A 23,381-nucleotide genomic window follows, 5' to 3' on the forward strand; every position below is an offset into this window, starting at 1 on the left:
TCCCTGCATTTTTTATATTTTTCATTTAGATTTTTTTTTCTCTGCGCCAATCTTCATGCATTCTATGTCATTCATATGTTATTATAAAGTGTAGCTGGTTCCTGGTCCCCCCTTTTACGAGGTATTAGCTGCTCAGAAGGTGAGGGTTTCAGGAGACACCACCTCCCTCATTGTCGCCAGGTTCGCTTACCAGAAAGCTCCCAGCTGGTAATCGGAGCTGAACGATAGTTTTCTCTAACTCTTTCTGGTCTTTGGTGTCCCTTTCCGTTCTGTGTCTTTGTCTTGTTCCTCAAGTGCTTTTGTAATGATGGGATTGACTCCAACCAAGTGAGAAAGAAGATTATGTGTCCTTCCAAAGTTATGATCGATGACAGTTGCTCTTGTGACGAAAAGCACTTGGAAGAGACCGGCAAACTTTGCTTTTGAGCATCTTATCCGAACTTTTGAATGAAGACTCATTTGGATTTTGGGTTGCCCCCTTGAGACTTCTCTGAAGAATGTCTGGGGCAGTCAGATCTCTATAGACAGACTTGATGAGCTCTAACTTTTCATAGGAGATCTTGGCCAGGTAGAGCGTCTTTGTTTTGTGGCTGACAGGTGTGTTGCCTTCTGCATGTGCTCGGTTGAAGAAGCACCAGCTGTCTGCTCCATGTGAGCAAAAGTGATGCGCTGACTTCTCATCACTCAACGTCAGGTGGAAGTATGTCGCCCACATGGCCTTTCTCATTGTATCATAGTCAGTGTTCACATTGTCATGGATCGCCTTCCCGTAATATGATCCGAGAAGATCAATGACTTGATCAGTCAACATGTGGGCACCTCCTAACAAGCTCCTCTTCATCTTCTTGCCAGTCTTTGTGGTGATTACTTCACTCACATCCTTCTTGACTTTGATCAGTCTGGTCCCCATCCTTTTACTGACGTGATTTATACACTCCTCCTTGATGACAGGGTCTTCATATGGCCCTTTGCCATCGTTCAGCTGGCATACTGCTTTGTATGTGCTTGAATCACCATCACCAACGAAGGTTGTATATTTCATTTTGTAGTCTAGGGATTGGGACCACATTCGTACGGCTACTTTTCCCTCCATTGCTCCTGATTTGCCATAAAAAAAAATTTATGACAGATGTGTCTTTTGGCTCCCCTCCTGCTCCCATCCTTGCACCTGGAGCAGTAATTACAGAGGACCTCCAAGTCAATCACAGTTCTGGTATATACATCTATCACAAACCCGATGCTGATGTGAGACTTATGACCTCGGGTCATCCACGACCCGTCAGAGGAAACATCGCAGTTGATGTTACCATTGGCGTCTGGCTGCGACAGGTTTTGGTTGAGATAATACTGCCATAGTTTCTCTCTTCCTTTTTCCATCACTATTCCATACCATTTACCCATCTCTCTATATAGGTAAGAACAGTGTTTGTTGTATACACCTGCTGATAAGTTTCCACCTGAGATGTATGGAGCCTGGTTTTGTAGTCCAGCTTGTCCTACACCTGTGATTAGACTTATATAAACCTGAAAAATGTTCATTTCTGTCAGTTTTCCAAGGGAAGTTGGAGAGGCGTCACACAGGATTTTATCACAACTGTCACACTGTAATTCCGCATGGGTGTCGAAGTGCTTCCTTTCCAATGAAATTTTTACAGTGCCCTTACAAGACCTTGTCCGACAATTCACACTATTGAATAATTCATGTAGCTGTGATTCTGAAAGTGTAACTTTCATATCATACTTTTTTTGAGCAACAGGCAAAACACTTGTCATTAGTTGTTTCCTCTTCATGTGAGATGAGAGCATTTCAGTTGAAGAGGCATGTGATGGTACGTCACGCATGCTTGATGTTGATGGTTGTGGTGACATCATTTGACAAACAGGATGTGGAGGGGCAGAGGAGGGCGATAACGTGGTCGGCCTAGGCGAGCCTGGGTGCACTGCAGCACTGCTATGATCATCTCCAGTAATAACCAAGGCAGAAGTACTCTCAATAATTTGATTCAGTTTCTTAGTTCTTTCATGAAACGCACATTTCTTCTTCAAATGTTTAGGCATTCTTGAAATGATTATAGCTTCAAATAAAAGTAAATAAAAGTTCTCCAAGGAGCGACAATTCGCTTTCTCCGCCTACTCACAATAATTCTCTCAGTTTACTCACGTTTCTGACGTATTCGAGTGCGAAGTGCTTTCTCCATGTGTAGGACAAGTTTCCAGCTAGTCTTTATTAGTGGATAACAAAATACATCGCATTTGTGCCATTTTTATTGCGATGAAATAACTTAGTCGAATATATGTGTAGCGAAGGTGGAGTGGGAAGTGGGGGATGTCAGAAAAATAGTCATAACTCCTTTATTTTTTACAATTTTACAGAAATATTTTAGAATAGGGTTGACAAAGGCCACTAGAATGCAGGGAAATTGCTTTTGATTTTATATGTATATATGCATGAACATGATACAGGAAAGGGTTGAGGGTGGTGTAGGAAGTGGGGGGGTCAGAAATTTAGTCATAACTCATTTATTTTTTAGTATTTCACAGAAATATTACAGAACAGGGTTACTAAAGGCCAATAGATCACGGGGAAATTGCTTTCGTTTTTTTTTTTTTTTTTTTTTTTTTTTTTTTTATCTTTTTAAAATATACAGACGCTCCTCAACTTACGTTTTAGTTACATTCCGAAAGGCCGAACGTAAAGTGAAAATTAACGTAAGTTGTTACTGTATGTTCCAGTAATGTATGACCGTTCATACTGTACTATACATCCATAAATTCTATTGCTGTATCTTATAAAACACCCCTAAATCATTAATTATAAACATAACATTGTAAAATAATAACATTAATTTCAAATAAATTAAATTCAAGCAACATAAAGTGAGATGGTGGAGAAGAAGGAGGAGGAGGAGGCAAGGCACGTTCAGTCTGTCGTTTGTGCCATGTAAACAATGGATGCAGCGTTATGCGTAAGTATTGTTTGAACGTCTCGTACTATGGAGAGCGCGCTAAACTAAAAAATTCACTCACAAAAAAAAAAAATTACATTTTTTTTAGTCAGTTCAAACATAAAATCAAAAAAACGTAAAAAGAATGAACGTAAGTAGAGGAGCGTCTGTATACACAAACATGATACACCAGTGGTCGAGGGTGGAGTAGGAAGCAGGGGGAGGTCAGAAAACTAGTCATAACTCCTTTATTTTTTGGTATTTTTGAAAATATTAATCAGAAATTCACCGCAACGGCCCCCTTAACAAACTGATCCCTCTGAAACTACTACACTCATACTTGTCCCCTTTTCCCTTGTAAAGTGGAAGTATACAGGCACTCCTCCAGTCCTCTGGCACTCTACCTTCTCTTAAACAAACATTAAATAACCTCACCAGCCAGTCCACCATCACTGTACCTCCTTTTATCAGACATTCTGTATGACATCCATCCAACTCAGGTGCCTTACCTGCTCTCATCATCTTAACAACTGCCTTCACCTCATCTTTACTTATTTCTCCTCCATTTTCCCCTCTAATCATGGTCATTTTCTTAGTGCTCCCCACTGCAACTACCTTTCCCTCCCTATCCTCCTTCACATTTAGCAACTCCCTGAAATACTCAGCCCATCTTCCTCTTACTGCCTTCTCTTCCATTATCATCTCTCCATCTGCACCTTTTACCTTTTCTTTTCTACTTGATTTGCCTCCTCTTCCTCTCTTGATTTCTTTCCAAAACATCTTTTCATTACTTTCAAAATTTTCTTTCATACTCTTACCCAATTTCACATCTGCTCTCCTCATTGTCTCCTTTATCTTATGCTTTACTTCTTTTTGTACCTCTCATATGATTCCCTTATCCTATTTTGTAATCAATCTGTGAATCCTTGCTTTTTCTCTTCTATAACTTTCTTTGCTTCCTCATCCCACCACTCACTACCCTTCCTTCTATTTCCTCCCATCCTCCTTGTTCCACACACCATCTTTGCACACCTTGTGAGTCCCTCCTTGAACCATCCCCATTCCTCCTTCAATTGCAATTCTACTCTATCTTTCACTACCACTCCTCTCTCAGCTTCTTGTACTCCTTTTCTCTCTCTTTTATACAGTTCACTCTAAGCACCTCCCTACCTTTTGTCCTTTTCCTCTTCCTCCATCTATCCTCCCTTCATAACTTACCTTCCACAAAAAAATTATCTGATGTTCCCCTACTCTCTCCCCTTAGAACATGTACATCCTTAACTCTTCCTACTATACTCCTAGTTACCACTGTATAGTCCATTAACACTACTACTACCCTTCCATCCACCAACATCTCCCATGTGTACTTATTTCTATGAGACACATCAGCATCAAGTCTTATGGTTTTTTCCTGGAACTTTACACTTCCCAACCACTCCATCTTTTGGTTCATTTCCTACCCTAACATTAAGTTCACCCAATACCACTACATTGACATTTCTCCCGAAGCCCTCTATGCACTCATTTAAATTCATCCAAAAAGTCGTCCTTTCCTCTACACTCTTCTCACTACCAGGCCCATTTTCACTTACAAAGACCAACATCTCCCTTCCCAGTTTCACCTTCATCCACATTAACCTAGAAGAAACCTCCTTCCACTCCATTACATGCTTACCTATCTCTTCACTTACTAGTAGAGATGATGAGGCAGAGAAGGGGTTTCTCTGCCTCATCATCTCTTCACTCCCGAGAACCTCCCAACTACACTCCCAAACCCACACTTGCCCTTCCCTCTCAACTTAGTTTCACTCAAAGCCAACACATCCATCTTTCTTCTCACAAACATACTGCCCATCTCTTCCCCTTTACTCTCATCCACACACATTAAAAGATCCAAACCTTAAGGCACTGGTTGGAAAACTGCACCCTTGTATGCTTTACGTTTTTTAGGAATGTTCCCTGGGGCTACAGCGAGAAAGATGCCTAGTACTATCCCATCCTGTGTTTTTGTTGCCTTATATGACTCAAATGGGAAGCTTGGTGGCAGTATTCTTTTCCCCCACCACAGGGCTAGGCAAAGAAAGGAAAGGAATATTCAGAGAAATGGTACAGGATAGTAACAAGGGGTGGGGAGACAGCATAATGGAGGGACAGTTGCAGTATAATAAAGTATCATCATTTCTCTATGAACAGAGATTTCCTCTATCTCAGACAAAATGATGATGTGTGCCTCTGGTCCATAGGGGCACCCCATATAGACCCCATAGTATCAGCTGCATGCAACTTAGCCACAATAACAAAGAAATGAAAGCTGTAGTCAAAACAAGAACAAAACTAGACACAAGTAATCATGTGTTCTGATGCCAGGGTTGCCAGCATGTGATATATTGAAATGATAATTATTCATAGTAAAAATCACTGTGTCAGTTTAAAACTTCAGGGCAATATTGCTAACACTTGAAACAGTTTTTCAGCAAGTTTTCAATTTTTTTCATAGTTTTTAGTTTTTTACCTCTATAAAGCAGACTGACATCCTTAATCTTTTCAGTATGACTCTAATACTCACGTGCACATTAGACTGCCCTACAATAATGCATCACAGTGCATACATTATGAAATATAAAGTTGCAGCTGTTATGCTCATTCTCTTTCACCCAGAATGTTTATAACCACAGAAAACATGATCAAACCTGTTCACAGAATATGGGGGTCACTCAGCTACAACCCCAAAATAAATATAATCAAGATGCTGACATTCTAATATACCCACTTGCGCCTCTTGACACCTACATAGGTGTCATTGTATTCTAGGAGTCCATCCATACATGAGGAGATGGAGGGGGGGGGGTTGCTGATTAACTGAAGCAGCCTTGCTGTGGATGTGTTGTGTCTTGCTACATTGCTTCTGACCCAGGGCAATGGGTGAGATGCAGGGATGACCCATCATACAGGAGGAGTCAAGATAAGAGGGAGGGATAAGGGTGAATGGGAATGGAGTATGTGGGGATGGAATAGGTGGGAGTGGATTTTATGCCTTTATTTTTGGCTACCTCCCTTGTAAGAGGGAAAAAGCTGTTGGGGTATATGTATGTATATAATATCCATTCTATAGGACAGAGACCAAAACTGTACTGTATAGTCATGGATGGGTCTAACACCAGATTGAGTTTAATAACTACCTCTGTTAGCATTAAACCCCAACTGTGCCTCACCTCCCCATTTCTCACTCTATCCATCCTTGTAACTCCCTCTGTACTTCCTAAGCACATTCAAACTCTTTCATCTCCCTTGAATTCCAAGTCTCTTCCCAATACAATGTCATGGGTATGATCATCCCTACATACAGCTTTTTCTTTGTGTTCATCCCCAGATATCTATTTCTCATGACACTTTTCATTCCTTAAAACTGATTTTAAGACTCTTATCCAACTAACTGCCACCCTCTCCTGTTGTACATCTCATTACCATAATTTTGCCCAAATTTACTTTCAGCTTTCTCTTGCACTCCCAGACTCTACCAATAGTGCCTTAGACCCTCCTCCGACATAGCCAGCAACAAACACAGTGTCATCTGTAAACAACTATCACATCTCCCACATCCCTCCACTGTCATTCAACATCTCCAAATCCCCTCCCATCACCTTAGTATTCACCTCCTGTATCACCATATAGTTGTACATGTTGATCATCTATAGCAGCATCACACATCAAGAGCCCCACCTTCACCTCAAACCACTGGCTGTCTCCATTATCTACCCTAACATGAGCTCTTCTACTCATATAAAAACTTTTGACTGCCCACAACAACCTTCTCCCCATCCCATTCATCTGCAGCACCTCCCACAAAGCTTTTCATTTGACACTGTCATATGCCTGTTCCAGATCCATAAAGCCCAAAAGACATCCTCGTCCTTTCCTAAACCCACAATGTTCTTTCCAATAACTCCCTCTGGTATTCTCATTCTTTCTCTTAACACCCCCATATGCCATATCCCCCACCTCATCATTCCCTTCAAAAACATCTTCTTATTCTTTTTAAATTTCTGTCAAACTATGACCCCACTTTATTATCTGCTGTCTTCTTAACCTTCCTGACCTTGCATTTAGCTTCTCTTCTCTTCTTTCTGTACCTCTCATATGCTTCCCTCGTTCATATGCTTGGTTCTTCACTTCCACTACTGCCTTCACCTCTTTGTCATGCCACTCAATGCCTCTCCTTGTGCTCCCTCCTATCCTCCTCATCCCACATACCATCATTGTGCACATTATTATGTCCTCCGTGAAACATACAGGTATTTCTCGTTTTGTGAGAGATATGGGTTCCTACAGGCATCGCATAAAATGAAATTGCACCAAAAAAAACCAAAAAAAAACCATAAGAAACAATGGGTAATAGGGGATGGGGTTTTGGATTTTTTTTTTTACAAAAACCACATTTGACTAATAAAGTGAACATGTTCTAAAAATGTATCATTCTAAACCTATATGTAACACTAAAGTGTAAATAAAGTATAAATAAAGCACCCATTAACTTAACATGACCCTCCCTCACTTCTCACAGTCACTTGCTGGACTGGCTGTGACTGTAAACACACGAGAGGGTTGTAAACATTGAACATGGTGTGGGAGCAGCTGCCTGTCGGCAAGCAGCGGAACTACGCATCTGGCGCACTGTTTGAAATGCAGTTGGGGCAAATTGCATCTTAACGAACAGATCACACAACTTTAATTAATTATAATATTTTTAATGTCACATCTTGGCGAATTCGCACATAAAGAGCAAGCACAAAATGAGAAGTACCTGTACCTATTTATCATTTACTCCCATTTGTTCTCTATCCCTCACCATCTCCCACACTTTTCTCAGTTTCTTTTGGTATGCTTTCCTTTCATCCTCATTTAATTAGTTTGCTCTAAACTCACCTCTACCTTCCACCCTTTTCCTCCTCCTCCTCCTCTTCCTCCTCTTCCCCCTTGTCCTTCTCTATTTCCACTCTCAGTTTCCCTCTACCAAATAATGATCTGGCAATCCCATCCAGAATTCTCCTTACCTCCCTTTGAGTACTGCTACATAGATAACATTTGTATGAATGTATTTTAATGCTTAGTTTATCTTTTCTTTTCATAACAGCCATATGATGAAACCCAGTTTTATATATGTTGTGAGCAGTGTGAGGATTGGTATCATGGAAAGTGCATTGGAATTCTTCAGAGTGAAGCAGATGATATTGATGATTACATATGTCCCAAGTGTGACCCTAATAATGTCTGGAATCTACCATGTCAGAAGAAACTTACCCCCAAAGACTATACTGAACTGAAAAAGGTTACCAAAAATTTAATTGTAAGTATTTCTTCTTTCTACAAAGTCCTCTGTGAGGGGCACCGTCCTACCCTTCCAATAGGAGGGAGTTTGTGATGTTAAACGATATCATTTCTTTTTATGGTTATGATTTTGTCATCATGATTCTCATGCATGATGTAAATGTTGACTAACAAGACTGAATGGAAACCAGGGATCCTTTATTCTATATTTTTCTTCTACAAAACATCAAGGCATAAGAGGGTCTGGGAGAACTCGGCAAGAACTCTAATAATTGAGTAATTAAATGTGCATAGTTGTGTTATAGGTGAGAGTAAAAGGGTAAAAAGTGGTAGTATGTTTGTGAGAAGGAAGATAGATGTGTAGGTGTTAAATGAAACTAAATTATTGTTGTAGATATCATTCCCCAAACTGTCTGGCCAAGCAGTCCTGTCTCCTTGTGGAATGCCACGGCTGGAACAGGGTTTTCCCACAAATCCTTTATAGAGTGTATTTTGTGTTGTTGGCATGTATGATTGTGTACAATGTAGTCTTTCATATTATTTACCTAGTTGTATTTTGCGGGAAGGGGAGCTATGCTCATGTTATCCCGCCATTGTATCTCTCAGTGTCTAGTTTGCTTTTAAACTCGTGAATGGTTTTTGCGCTTACTATTTCATTATCCAGTTTGTTCCAAGTGTCTAAAACTCTATGTGGAAAACTGTTTTTCTTCAGTTCTCTTCTATAGCAATGTTTTCTTAATTTCCTTCCATGTCCTCTTGTGTTTCTCTTGTCCCTGTTTAGTAATTCTTCTCTATCAAGTATCTCTGTGCCTTTCATGATTCTGTATATGGTCAGTAGGTCTCCTCTCTCTCTTCTTTGCTCCAGTGTCGGTAGCTCCAGTTTAGCCAATCTCTCCTTGTATGATAGGTTTGCAAGTGCAGGTGCCATTTTTGTAGCTGCTCTTTGGATTCTTTCTATTTTCTTTATGTTCCTTTTGGTACTGGGGGACCACAATGTCGCCGCATACTCTAGTCTGGGCCTTATCAATGTAACCAATATTTTTTTTATCATGTCTTCGTCCAGGTAAGCAAAAGCCACTTTTATTGATCTTAGCAAGTTGTAAGTCTCCCTGACAATTTTGTTAATCTGTGTATCATAGGACAAGTCGTTTGTGATAATAACTCCCAAGTCTTTTTCGGATCCTACTTTCTTTACTTCCTTGGTTCCAATTGTATATTTTCTTGATATTCTGTTTTTGCTTTTTCCAAACTCCATTAAGCTACACTTCTTAGTATTAAAATCCACTTCCCATTTCTGACTCCAGTTCCATACCCTATTCAGATCTTCTTGCAGTGCTTCACAGTCCTTATCAGTTTCTACTTTCCTTAACAGTTTGGCGTCATCAGCAAAGAAGCTCATGTAACAGTTCACGCCTTCGTCCATATCATTCATATAGATAGCAAACATTATTGGAGCCAGTACAGATCCTTGCGGTACTCCACTGATCACCTCTTTCCAATCTGAATATTTTTCTCTGAGTACTACTCTCATCTTTCTTCCAGTCAGGAAGTCCTCCATCCATTTTAGTTGGTTCCCTCGTATTCCTCCTATGTGTTCCAGTTTTTTTAGTAGTTTTCTGTGTGGTACTTTGTCAAATGCTTTTTGCAAGTCTAAGAATGCACAATCAGCCCATCCATTTCTTTCTTGCACTATGTCTATTAGTCTTGAGTAGAAGCATATCAAGTTTGTGGTGCATGATCTACCTTGTCTGAACCCAAATTGTCTTGGGTTTAATATGTTGTTATCTTCCAGGTGTTTTACCCATCTATTCTTGATGATTTTCTCACAAATTTTGGCTATAGTGCTTGTTAGTGATACTGGTCTATAGTTGGTGGGTTCTTCCTTGTTTCCTCCTTTATATATTGGTACAATGTTAGCATTTTTCCAGTCATTAGGTATCTTTCCTTCCTTGAGTGAGCTATTTATTATGATGTGTATTTTGTCCGTTAGCTATTCTTTGCATTCTTTTAGAATCCAATTTGCAATTCCATCCGGGCCATGTGATTTTCTGACGTCCAATTTTGATAGATGTTCTGATATTTCTTTTTGTGATGTTGTAAATTCACTCATGTGGGGAGAATGTTTGTTATTATCTACGTCCCAATTTTGTATTTTCTCTCTGGTGAAGACAGATTTAAAGTGGTTCATGATTTCGGCCATCTCTAATTCTTCTGTGTATTCTATATTTCCTTGGCGTAGTTTCACTAGTTCCTGTTTGGTTTTAAGTTTACCATTTACATACCGGTAGAATAGCTTGGGCTGATCTTTGCATTTATCTATAATATCCTTCTCATGGTTCCTTTTCTCCTCTCTTCTCACATTAACATACTCATTTCTATAGTTTATATAAATTTGCCATTTGCTTTGTTTTTTTGTCTTTTCTCCACCTTTTCCAAGCTTTGTCCCTTCTGTCTTTTGCCTCACTGCATCTTTTGTTGAACCAACATTTAATGTACTCTCTCTCTCGCTTTTGTCTTGGTACATGCCTGTTTACCCCTTCATTGTAATTATCCAACAGTATGTTCCATTTCTCTTCCCCTGTTGTCTCTTCCATATAGAATTTTTCCCAGTTTGCATTCTGGAAGAATGTCTTTAGTTTTGCAAAGTCTGTTTTGTTGTACATCAATCTTCCTTTCCTATGCTTTTTGCTTCTCTTCATCTCTATTTCTTCCTTTAGTACAGTTTCAATGAGTACATGGTCACTCTTTCCAATTGGTGTCTTGTAGTGGACTTTGTCCACTATTTCAGGTTCCGTTGTAAATATTAAATCTAGTTTTGATGGCTCTTCATTGTTTCTGTATCTTGTGTTTTCACTGACCCACTGGGTCATTGTGTACTCCATGGTCATGTCTAGCAGTACATTGCCCCACACGTCATCTCCTCGTACTGTCATGTTGTCCCAACAAATTTCTTTGCAATTGAAGTCTCCCATAATTACTAGATTACCCTTACTCATTAGTATCTCATTTAGTGATTTTCTTGTATCTTCTAGCATTTTTGTGTGTTCGTTTTCTTTCCAAGCATTCGTTCTTGGGGGCACATAGGTCACCACAAACTTTCTACTTTTCATATTCTTGCCTTCAACTTTTATCATGATCAGTTCAACATTACCTTTGCCCTCTGCAATTTTTGTCACGTTTAGGTCTTTCTTGGCCAAGAACATGATTCCCCCTCCCTGCTTTTTGTCCCTGTTTCTTATCCAGTAATTGTATAGCCCTTGTCCAATATCAATAGATGGTATTTCTCCTCTTAGTTTAGTCTCTACAATTCCCATTATGTCTGGTTTTTCTTCTAACAGATAATCATTGAGTTCGTTCAGACCTGAAATTAATCCGTCAATGTTAGTATAGGCCACTTTTAATTTTCTTCCTTCTCCATTATCTTTTCTCTCCTTGGTTTTTTCGTTTTTATGTGCCACTGTTTCAATCTCATGTCGATTACTCTCCAATGGAATTCTTTGCATTCTGTCTCCGTTCTCAACAAGTTTTTTTCCTTTGCTTCTTTTCTTAGTGACTTTTCTTTTTCTAATTCCTCAGTACTCATTTCTCTTTTTATCCAAATCTTATTGTACTTTTCACTCTTTGCCAAATTGCCTACTTTTTCAAAGATGTCTTCTACTACCATCTGTGACCTTAATTTTATCTTTAGAGGTCGATTTCTATCTTTAGAGTAGCGACCGATTCTGTGTGTGTCTTCTAAGTCTATGCTTGAATCTCTTTCTCCCCCTGAATTTCATTTAGAATTTCTACAGCTGTCTCTTTTTCTTCTTTTTCTCTCATGTACCTTGCCAATCCCTGTTTTTCTTTTAGTCCATAGACCACAATACATTTTTTCCTATCTACTGTATCCCTGACCCAGTTTGCTTTTTCATTAATCACTTGGATAATTGTGTCTTTTGCATTATCCTGCATTTGCTGCTTGACTATTTCTTTAAAAGCAGTTTCCTTGTTTTCGATGTTTTCCTTCCACTTCTTGATTTTCTGAATACTTTCTTCACCTAGATTCTCTTCGATCTTTTGTGACAACTCATGTAATCTGTTGTTCACCTCTATCTTTAAATTGTCGCTGCTGTTATTTTCATTATCATTCTTCAGCTCATTTACATCCCTTTTCATTTCTTTGATCTCGTTTGAGATCTAAGTTGGTTTTTCTTAGGTCAGAGATTTGGTGATTCGCCTGTGCTAAGCATTCTCTTAATCCTATGATATCATTTCTTAAGTCCATAATTTCATTCTCCCACCGAGTCCTAGTTTTGTTCATATCTTTCTCTATCTTTAATAATCGACTTTCATATTTGTTAAATCCTGTGAAGTCGTCTTCGTCGCTCGTGGATTTGTTTACATTGCGGTTCGATCGTCTGACGCTAGATGGCTCTGTTTCGTGACTGTCTCTCGAGTCGTTGTTTTCTTTCATTTTCGCTGTTTCCATGATAACACAATTGACTAGCACTGCAGAGATATCATTTCGGACACTCACGATCACTCCCCACCCCTACAATACAAACCAGGTTTCGTTTTTCGTCGTAAATCCCCTTCTTCTTGGTGACGACGGCGGACGGCGACGACTGCGTGCGAGTGTGTGTGATACATATTATATTGTATAGTATGGGGGTGAAGTGTTGTATCCTGTGATGCAGTCATCCAGCCTCTTCTGGTAACTCAGGAGGGCTGGATGGTAGCCACACCACACTCTGACTAGATGGACTTTGTCCTTTAGGGGGAGAATGGGTAACAGGGTTCTGACATGCATCAATGTATTGTATTTCAGTTTGTTGATGGAGCAGTGAATGGTATGATTATGGATATGTTTCTGGAGGCTGGTGTCTGGTGGTTGTGGAGGAAGAGAAGGGAGTATTTGTGTGTGATATGCAGGGTGTTCAGTATAAATTTGATAATTTTTTTATCTTCTGTCATTTGAGAACCATATGAAGGATTTAATAGCTGTAAAGTGCAATGGATAGCTGATTCTGTGTACTATTGGTGGGTGTAAGAGGTAGAGAGCATGGACAACTGAAAAGTACCGGAATATTGGAAAAGAGTGACCTGCATGATGATGATTCATGCTGGATTAAAAAATTTGGAAATCTTAGCTGCAGCTCAGTGCTCCTTGAATACCATGAAGGCCATGAGATGTGAGCTGGAAATTGTGGTGGAGATAAGGAAGCACTGGCTAGCAGGAAGGATCATAGCAGGCGTTCTGACTCTCCACACAATGAAATTCATCAAGAAACTGCAAAAAAAAGGTGTGGCAAGATCCAGGCAAGGCAGTGTGGACCTTGGCGAGAGAGATGGGTGTCAGAGTGGTGACTACGAAGAAAGCTCTGAATGAGAATCTTCGCTACTCCTCATACAAGAGGCGCAAGGGCCAACTACCGTATTTTCCGGCGTATAGGGCCTAAAAATGGGGGGTGCGCGTTATCCGGTGGTGCGCATTATGTACGGCCTACGATAAAAATTCTGCGGCCGTAGCAATAGCAAAAATTTGTGAAAGAGTTGTCAAAAACAGATGGAAGAAGAATCCATACTGAACCCAAATCAATTTGGATTCAGACAAGGGAGATCATGTACAACAAATCTGATCTGCTTTTACTCAAGATTAGTAGACATAATACAAGAAAGAGATGGATGGGCAGACTGTGCTTTTCTGGACCTGCAAAAGGCATTCTATAAGGTACCTCATAGGAAATTAATAAATAAGATAGAATCAAAGGGTGGCATCAGAGGAAAATTATTGGAATGGATGAAAGACTTCCTGATTGGGAGGAAAATGAGAGTTGTAATTAGAGAAAAATTCTCCAACTGGGAAGAAGTAAAAAGCGGTGTCCCGCAAGGATCGGTACTGGCCCCGACCATGTTCGCCCTATACATTAATGACATGAATGAAGGCATGGAGTGCTATATGAATTTTTTTTGCAGATGATGCAAAATTACTTAAGGTAAAAACGGAAGAGGACTGCAACTCATTGCAACAAGATCTGGACACGATATGGAATTGGACTCAAAAGTGGGAAGTGAAATTTAATATAAAGAAATGCAGTATAATGGAATTTGGAAAGAGTAAAAACAGAATATCAAAAGATTACAGAATTGGAGAAGAAAAAATAAAAAAAGCAAACTCTGGAAAAGATCTTGGAGTGATGATTGGAAAGGACATGAAACCTGATAAGCATATAAATAAAATATTCTGAGAAACCTACAATTTATTGAGATAAATCAAAGTGGCATTTACTTATATGGATGAAGAAATGATAAAGAAAATACTAACTACACTAATAAGACCAAAACTTGAGTATGCAGCATCACTGTGGACACAAAGTACCAAAAAGAATATTAAGAAACTAGAAAGATTACAAAGAGCGACAACCAAACTAGCACCGACTCTCGCCAAACTAACATATGAGCAAAGACTATTCAAACTGAACCTACCAACTCTGGAACAAAGAAGAGAAAGAGGAGATTTGCTGACCATCTACAAAATAATGAAAGGAATGGAAGTTTTATACAGAAATGACCTGTTAGTGTGGGACAACGGTAAAACGAGAGGACACGAAAAAAAACTGAAAAAAGATAGTTATAGAAAAAACTTGAAAAGGAACAGTTTCCACACAGAGCGATAAATACATGGAACAAATTAGACAACAAAACAGTATGTGCAAACACTATACAAGATTTTAAGATAAAACTTGATGCGGAGAGATACAAAGACGGGTCACCATGCCCTGTTTGTTCTTTCTATTCTTTGTCCAACAGTTGTATACACCTTGTCCCACAGTGTGGGGTGTTAGGGTGTACTTTAATTTGGTTTCTACAATTCCCATTATGTCTGGTTCTTCTAAGACTAGATAATCGTTCAATTTGTTTATTCCTGAGATTATTCCATCTATATTTGTATAAGCTATTTTTAGTTTCTTTTCTCCTCCTCCCCTTCTGTCTTCTTTGTTTCCATTTTCCCTATATATCTTTTTCTCAGCCTCATGTCTATCACTCTCCAAAAATATTCCTCCTTTTCTTTTTCGGTTCTATTCTCATTCTTTTCATTCGCCTCATTCCTAAGTTCTTTTTCTTTCTCTTTTTCTTCCTCACTCATTTCTTTTTTTATCCATATATTTTTGTACTGTTCGCTATTTGCTAATCTTATTGTTCTAGATAATATTTCTTCTGCACTTGATTGCGATCCAAGTTTAACTTTTAATGGTCTATACTGTTTATCTTTAAGAGTACCTGCCCATTCTATATGGGTTTCCTCGATTTCTCGGTCCCAGCCTAACTCATCTGTTTGTAACTCTTTTAGTATTTCTGTGGCAATCTCTTTTTCTTCCTTTTCCCTCAGATATCTTGGTACATTGTGCTTTTCTTTAATGCCATAGATTACTATACACATTTTTCTATCCACTGTGTCTCTAACTAGGTTACTTTTCTCTTTAATAATCTGAATTACAGTTTCTTTGGTATTATTTTTTACTTGTTCCATTACTTTCTATAGGGATATTTCTTGACTTTCCTGTTCAATTTTCCACTGTTTTTTTTATTTCCTGTAGGTCATTCTCCTTGATTTTTTCTTCCACCTTTTCAGTCACTTCCTTCATTTGACTTTTAATTTCTCGTTTCAGAGCCTCGTTCCTACTATTATCCTCACTTTTCAGCCTCTCATTATCACCCTTAAGCTGTTTTAATTCCCTTTTCAACTCGTCTATCTCCCTATTGTTCTCTTCGTTAGCTTTTCTTAGGTTTGATACTCCCTGGTACATTATCTTGTATTCGCTTTTAAGCTCTAATAATTCATCTACGATGTCATTTAAATCTCTATTCCTCATTATATTCCTGTGTCTGGGTTCTCTATCCATCTCTACTCTAAGTAATCCATTGCCTTCTCTTTCAAAACCGGAAAATCTACTAATGTCCAACCTTTAGTATTCTCTAGGTGTTGATGAGAAGCATGATTTTTTTTCTTACTACCCCTAATGGTGTTTCAATTCTTGTTTCTTCCAGGCTTTTTTTAGTTGAGTCTTTAGCTTTAGGGGTTTCCATTTTTGGGGGAAAAAAAAAAAAAAAAAAAAAAAAAAAAAAAAAAAAAAAAAAAAAAAAAAAAAAAAAAAAAAAAAAAAAAAAAAAAAAAAAAAAAAAAAGGTTAAGCGGAGATACAATTACGACCTACATCATTTCACCATGAATACACAGCCCCTGCCACACCGTATATAAACAACAAGGCCGACGCTGTTCATTTCCAATTTCTTGTTTATATTTACGCTCGTAAGCCAGCGCTCCAAAAATACATGCTGCTCCGTTCGTGTCCGTGTGTGGGTGTACTGATGTGTAGTGATGCTGTATTTGTGGAGGTTGTGGCAAGCGTTTGTATGCCTCTCATGTCAAGCTGATCATTGAAAGGGATGGGTGAATTTAGATTTGTGAGTGTCATGAGGAAGGTTTCAGGAGTGATAGGTGAATCAGAGAAGGAAAGAGTGGCTTTGCAGGTAAGTAATAAGGTAGTTAAGTGCATGGTGGAGTGGAAGGAAAATGTGGACAAAGGTGAAATTGAGATGAGAGATATGGGAGACAAGTGTAAGTTTATGTAGGAAAAGGATGTGGATGGGAGTCCTATCCACAGGCAAATATGGTAATCTGTGTATGCTATCATGCATTGAGTGATTGCTCATTTAGATTGGATCAAAGTTGGGTAAACATGGGCAGAAGTTAAAAACTAATTGCATTCCCCCCCCATAGGTTTAGTTGTTCATATGGTATGCATTTCTATGGCATAGTCACGACCTGGAAGTAATTACCTGTGCAATAGATAACTTGAGTGTAGTTCCTTGTTCCTTCAGTTTTGATTCAAACACTGTATATACATATATATATATATATATATATATATATATATATATATATATAGTATATATATACAGTATATAGACATATACTAAGAGCTTTTTTCCCCTTATAAGGGAAGTAGCCTACTCCCACCCATTCCACTCCACCACCCTTTCCTCCCTCTCACCTTAGCTCCTCATGGGAGAAGGGTCATCCCTGTATTCTACTCACTGCCCTGGGTCAGAAGCAATGTAACAAAACATAATATCCACAGCAAGGTCACTTCACTTAATCAGCAACCCCCCCCCCCCTTGCTTCTCTTGTGCAGAAAAAAAGAAGACGGGGGGGGGGAAATCCCTTCAGACTGCATCAAAATATCATTCATACATAAGCACCCCCTGGCTCCCATTCCCTGCTCTTCCCTTTCTTATGTAATATTATCATCTATACACAGCCACTCACTACTCATCCCTATCTCCTACCTTCTCCCTTCCTTGCTCAATACCCCCTTCACCCCATCCATCTCATCAAATTCATTCATTCTTTCCATGTGTCCAAACCATGCCCTATATCATCTCCTTTTCCACTCCCGCTCTCCTCCTCACCTTGTTTTTCACTCTATCCAACCTTGTAACCCCTACCATATTTCTCAGACATTTCATCTCAACCACATTCAAAATTTTTCTCTCTTTTCTCTCATATAAAGCCATCAGCACAATCACCCATCCAAGCAGTGACAGTTGAACGAATCGGATATGCCTGAGAACGCTCCACGAGCTAGCGCTAAATCTAGCTATTCTTCAACCGAAAATTGGCGATTTACCTAGTTATAAACAGATCGGAGGGGGGCTATGAAGAATGGTACTGTGATGTAGTAGAATTATTTAAGTTTAACAAGAATAGAAAAAGAAGCGAAATGGATGATAAATTGACATACACAGTTCTATCCCCCACATTATTTAATCTATACATGCATGACTTACCCACGCCAGACACCTCAGAAATACAAATCTCTTCTTACGCAGACGACATAACAATCACATGCACACATCGTAACACAGACAAAGCTGCAGAAATAATCCAGCCTTACCTTGACACACTCAACACATGGTTCATCACAAACAGACTCAAAATAGCTCCAACCAAATCTACAGCAACACTTCTCACCAACTGGACAAAAGAACACAAATACATACCTCATCTCTACATCAACAACACTCTAATACCACACACAAACACACCGAAAATTCTTGGTGTAACATACGATACATCCATGTCTTTCAAACAACACCTCACAAACATAAAAAACAAATGCACACCTAGACTTAACGCACTTAAGTCAATCACTGGAACAACATTTGGACAAAACAAAGAAACTAATATAACAATATACAAACAATGTATACGCTCAGTGATGAATTATGCGAGTCCTGCATGGGCTCCTAATCTCAGTGAGACACACCACAACACCCTTCAAATCATACAAAACAAAGCCCTAAAAACAATTACAGGCTGCACAAATACATCACCTACAGACCATTTACACCATGAAACAAAAGTCCTCAAAGTCAAGGAACACCTCGACATGAGAGGCACACAAACACTTGCTGCAGCCACCACAAACACATCACACCCGTTACACTACATAGCAGAACACCCACACACACCAAGAAACATTAAAACTACACCCAAAGACCTTTATTACACAAAGATACTCTCTTCTCTTCCTCCACAACCACCAAATACCAGCCTCCGGAAACATATTCATAATCATATCACTCACCGCTCCATTAACACACTGAAAGACAACACACTGCTGCATGCCAGACCCCCTGATATCCACCCTTCTGAATCCTCTCTCCCACGTAAGGACAGAGTCCACTTGGCCAGACTGCGATGCGGTCACCACCCAGCACTTCTAAGCTACCAGAGGAGGCTGGACGACCGTGTTGTGAACAGCTGCCCAGGATGTAACACTTCACCCCATACCATACAACACATAATGGAAGACTGCATTATACACAATCATGCACGCAAACAACACAACATACACTCTATAAAGGATTTGTGGGAAAACCCAGTCTCGGCTGTGGCCTTCCTTGGGGAGACGGGACTGCTCGGACAGACAGTCTAGGGAACGACAACAACAACAACAACAACAACCAAAAGAAGATTTTACATGAGTAAGTATGAAATGCCTTTGGAAGTAGTTAGAAAGAAAATATGTAACATAGATAGTCCCAGATATGAAGACGAATAATTCCATGGATTCAGAACAGAAAGAGGTATCGACCTCAAAAATATACTAATAAGCCAAGAAATATTTGAAATGAAAAGGGATATTGTTGAATGGAAAAGGGAACATAACCAATTATACAAAGAAGTGAGTGAATTGAGGAAGGAAAATGCACTATTAGTTAGGAAATTGGAAAAAATGAAAAAGGAACTGATGAAAGTAAAAAATTATAATATTAATAGAGGTAGGCAAAGTTGGTGAAAATATAAAAAGATCAAACATGATGGAAATCAAAAAGCAAATGAAAGAAAACAAAGAAAAAAAAATACTATTTAAAGAAATAGTCAAAGAACAAATGGACGAAAGTACAAAGAACACGGTAATAGAAGTAATAAAAGAAAAAATAGACTGGGTAAGAGACACAATAGACAAAAAAAAAAAGTATTGTAATCTATGGTATCAAAGAAAAACATGGTCTAATAAGGTTCCAAATGGAAAAAGAGAAGAATATAGTGACAGAAATACTAAAAGAAATACAGGAGGAGGGCCAAGGACACAAAAAGACAATAGGAAATATCCATAGAATGGGCAAATATTCTGAAAAGAAGACTAGACCTTTTAAAGTAAAACTTAATTCACAGAGAATATAGCTAAAGAAATATTAACAAACATAGGAAAACTAGCAAAAAGTAAAAACTACAAAAATCTATGGATAAAAAAGGAACTGAGTGATAATGAAAAAGAAAAGGAAAAACACTTGAAGAGGAAGCTAAGGAAAAAAATTAGAAAAGAACAGAAAAAGAAAGGAAGGAATTTTTTTGGAGAGTGATGGACTTGAGACTGAGGAAGTGGTACATAAGGGAAAAGGAAATGCAGGAGAAAGAAGAAAAGGAAAAAAATTAAAGATAACATATACCAACATAGACGGATTGATATCAGGAATCGATGAATTGGATGACAATCTAGAACAAGAAAAACCAGATATGGGGATCGTGGAGACAAAATTAAAAGGATCATTACCACCAAATAGTATAGGACAAGGATTATATAATTGTTGGTACAGAAATAGAGAAACAAAGCAGGGTGGAGGAGTGATGTTACTAACCAAGAAAGGCCTAAATGTGACAAAAATTACAGAAGGAGAGAACAATGTGGAATTGATTATGATAAGAGTTGAGGATAGAGATATGAAAAATAGAAAGTATGCAGTGATTTATGTCCCACCTAAAACTCACGCATGGAATGAAAGTGAACACTCCAAAATGCTGAAGACACAAGAAAAACACTAAATGAAATACTAAAGAAAGAAGGAAATCTGGTAATTATGGGTGATTTTAACTCAAAAGAAATATGTTGGGAAGAGATGACTGTGAAAGGTGGAGAAGATCACTGGGGAAACATTACTGGAAATGATCATTGATTACACATTGACGCAATGGGTCAATGAAAACACCAGATATAGAAATAACAATGAACCCTCAAGATTGGATTTGATATTCACATCAGAACCCGAAATTGTGGATAAAATCGAATACAAGATACCAATTGGAAAAAATTATGACATACTACTAGAACTAGAATTAGATGAAGAAACAAATATAGAAATTAATTAAAAATACAGAAAAGGAAGACAAACAAAACAGATTTTGAGAAACTTAGAAAATTCTTTCAAGAAGCAGATTGGAAAAAAATTAATAATGAAGAAACAAAGGTGGAAGAGAAATTGACAATTTGGAAGGAAATCTATAATGAAGGTGTGGAGTATGTATCTAGACAGAAACAGGAAAGGGTATATATAAAATCCTGGTATAATAAAAAGTGTAGAGGCAAAATACAGAAGAAATAAAGTCTGGAAAAGGTGGAAAAAGGAAAAAAAATCTGAGAAATGGAAAACATTCACCAAACTAAGAAATGAATATGTAAAAATATGTAGAGAAGAAAAGTGAAATTATGAAAAGGACATAATAGGTAAATGTCAAGATCATCCCAAAATATTTTATATGTAAACGGCAAGCTAAAAAATAAACAGGAAATACTTAAATTATGTCAAAGTAATAGAGAATACACAGAAGATATAGAAATGGCAGATATTATGAACAAACATTTCAAATCTGTATTCACCAAAGAGGAAAAAATCTACAGAACTGTGATCAAAGAATCGAAGTAAAATTTCCTCCATTGAAGAAATACATTACTCAGAATGAAATAAGGAATCAAATATTAAAGCTTGATGTTAACAAATCACATGGCCCAGACAGCGTTGTAAACTGGATACTGAAGGAATGTATTGAACTAACAGGAGAAATATACAAAATAATTGAATGCTCACTCAAAGAAGGAAAACTACCAGGAGACAGGAAAAATGCAAGTATAGTGCCAATATATAAAGGGGGAAATAAGGAAGACCCAACAAATTAATTATAGACCGGTGTCCCTAATGAGTACAATAGTTAAAATTTGTGTGAGAATCATCAAAGATAGATGGGCAAAATATCTGGAGAATAATATACTGAACCCAAGGCAATTTGGATTCAGACAGGGAAGATCATGTACCATTAATTTAATTTGTTTCTATTCAAGCTTGATAGATATATTGCAAAAAAAGGATGGCTGGGCAGACTGTGGCTTCCTAGACCTACAAAAGGCATTTGATAAGGTACCACACAGAAAATTACTATATAAACTGGAAACAATAGGAGGCATACATGGAAAACTATTGAATTGGATGGAAGACTTCCTACATGGAAGAAAAATGAGAGTGGTGCTCAGAGACAAATATTCAAAATGGGAAGAAATGAGTAGTGGCATCCCACAGGGATCAGTACTAGCTCTAATAATATTTGCTATATATGTAAATGACAAGGACAAAGGCATTGAAAGTTACATGTACTGCTTTGCAGATGATGCAAAATTATTAAAGAGAATAAACTCCCAAATAGACTGTGACTCTTTGCAGAGTGATCTGAACAAAGTCTCAGAGTGGAGCAAAGGATAGGAGGTAGAATTCAACATCAAGAAGTGCAATATAATTGAATTTGGAAAAAACAGGAAGAGAATATTGGGATAGTATAAAATTGATAGAAAAGAAGTAAAGAAAGTAAATTCTGAAAGGGACCTAGGAGTAATCATCACCAAAGACATGTTGCCAGATACATACATATACCAAGGCTTTTTCCCCCTTACACGGGAGGTAGCCAAAAAGGAAAAGGCATAAAATCATTCCCTGTGGTGGGGGAAAAGAATACTGCCACCAAGTAATTCCACTTGGATCATAAGAGGCGAGAAGAAAGGGATGGGGATTGGGACTAGGCATCCTTCTTCTTGTAGCCCCACAGGGGACATTCCTAAAAGAAAAAGCAAAGGCAAATGTTGCCAGATAAACATATGAATAAAATAGAGAAACATACAATTTGTTGAGATCAATAAAGGTGGCCTTTTAAAATACTTGGATAAGGAAATGATTAAGAAAATATTACAAACACTGATAAGGCCAAAACTGGAATATGCAGCGCTGATATGGTCACCCAGTACAAAAAAGAATATGAGAAAATTAGAATGAATACAAAGAGCAATGACAAAGATGGTCCCAACACTTTCAAACCTGCCATATGAACAAAGACTGGCTGAACTGGAATTGCCAACCCTGGAACAAAGAAGAGAACGAGGGGACATACTAACCATCTACAGAATTATGAAAGGAAAAGAATGCCTTGATAGAGAGGACTTATTAAAGTGGGACAGAGAAAAACAAGAGGACATGCAATGAAACTCAAAAAAGATAACTACAGAAGAGACCTGAAAAAGAACAGCTTCTCACACAGAGTGATTAGATATATGAAACAAATTGGATGAAGAAATAGTGTGTGCAAACACAATACAAAATTTAGGAACAACTTGATCTCGCAAGATACAAAAATGGGTTGCCACGAGCATAGCTCCCCTTCCCGTATAATACAACTAGGTAAATACAATAGCAAAAATATGTGAAAAAGCTATCAAAATTAGATGGGTTGTCTGTAAGAAAAAAA

At 38.2% G+C, this 23,381-nt stretch overlaps 1 protein-coding gene across 2 annotated transcripts in view; it reads left to right on the forward strand.

The window, feature by feature from the left end:
- The window catches only part of LOC143032340 (nucleosome-remodeling factor subunit NURF301-like), a 311,934-nt gene that overhangs the window by 261,564 nt on the left and 26,989 nt on the right, over nt 1-23,381 (forward strand). For both annotated transcript variants that reach the window (XM_076196918.1, XM_076196919.1), the window contains one exon: nt 8,077-8,289. In XM_076196918.1, coding sequence (XP_076053033.1) covers nt 8,077-8,289 — 213 coding nt within the window. The remainder of the gene's footprint in view (nt 1-8,076; nt 8,290-23,381) is intronic.

Source organism: Oratosquilla oratoria, chromosome 13, assembly GCF_046742065.1.
Source record: "Oratosquilla oratoria isolate Oo_2021 chromosome 13, ASM4674206v1, whole genome shotgun sequence".
In the NCBI taxonomy this organism is placed as follows: Eukaryota; Metazoa; Arthropoda; class Malacostraca; order Stomatopoda; family Squillidae; genus Oratosquilla; species Oratosquilla oratoria.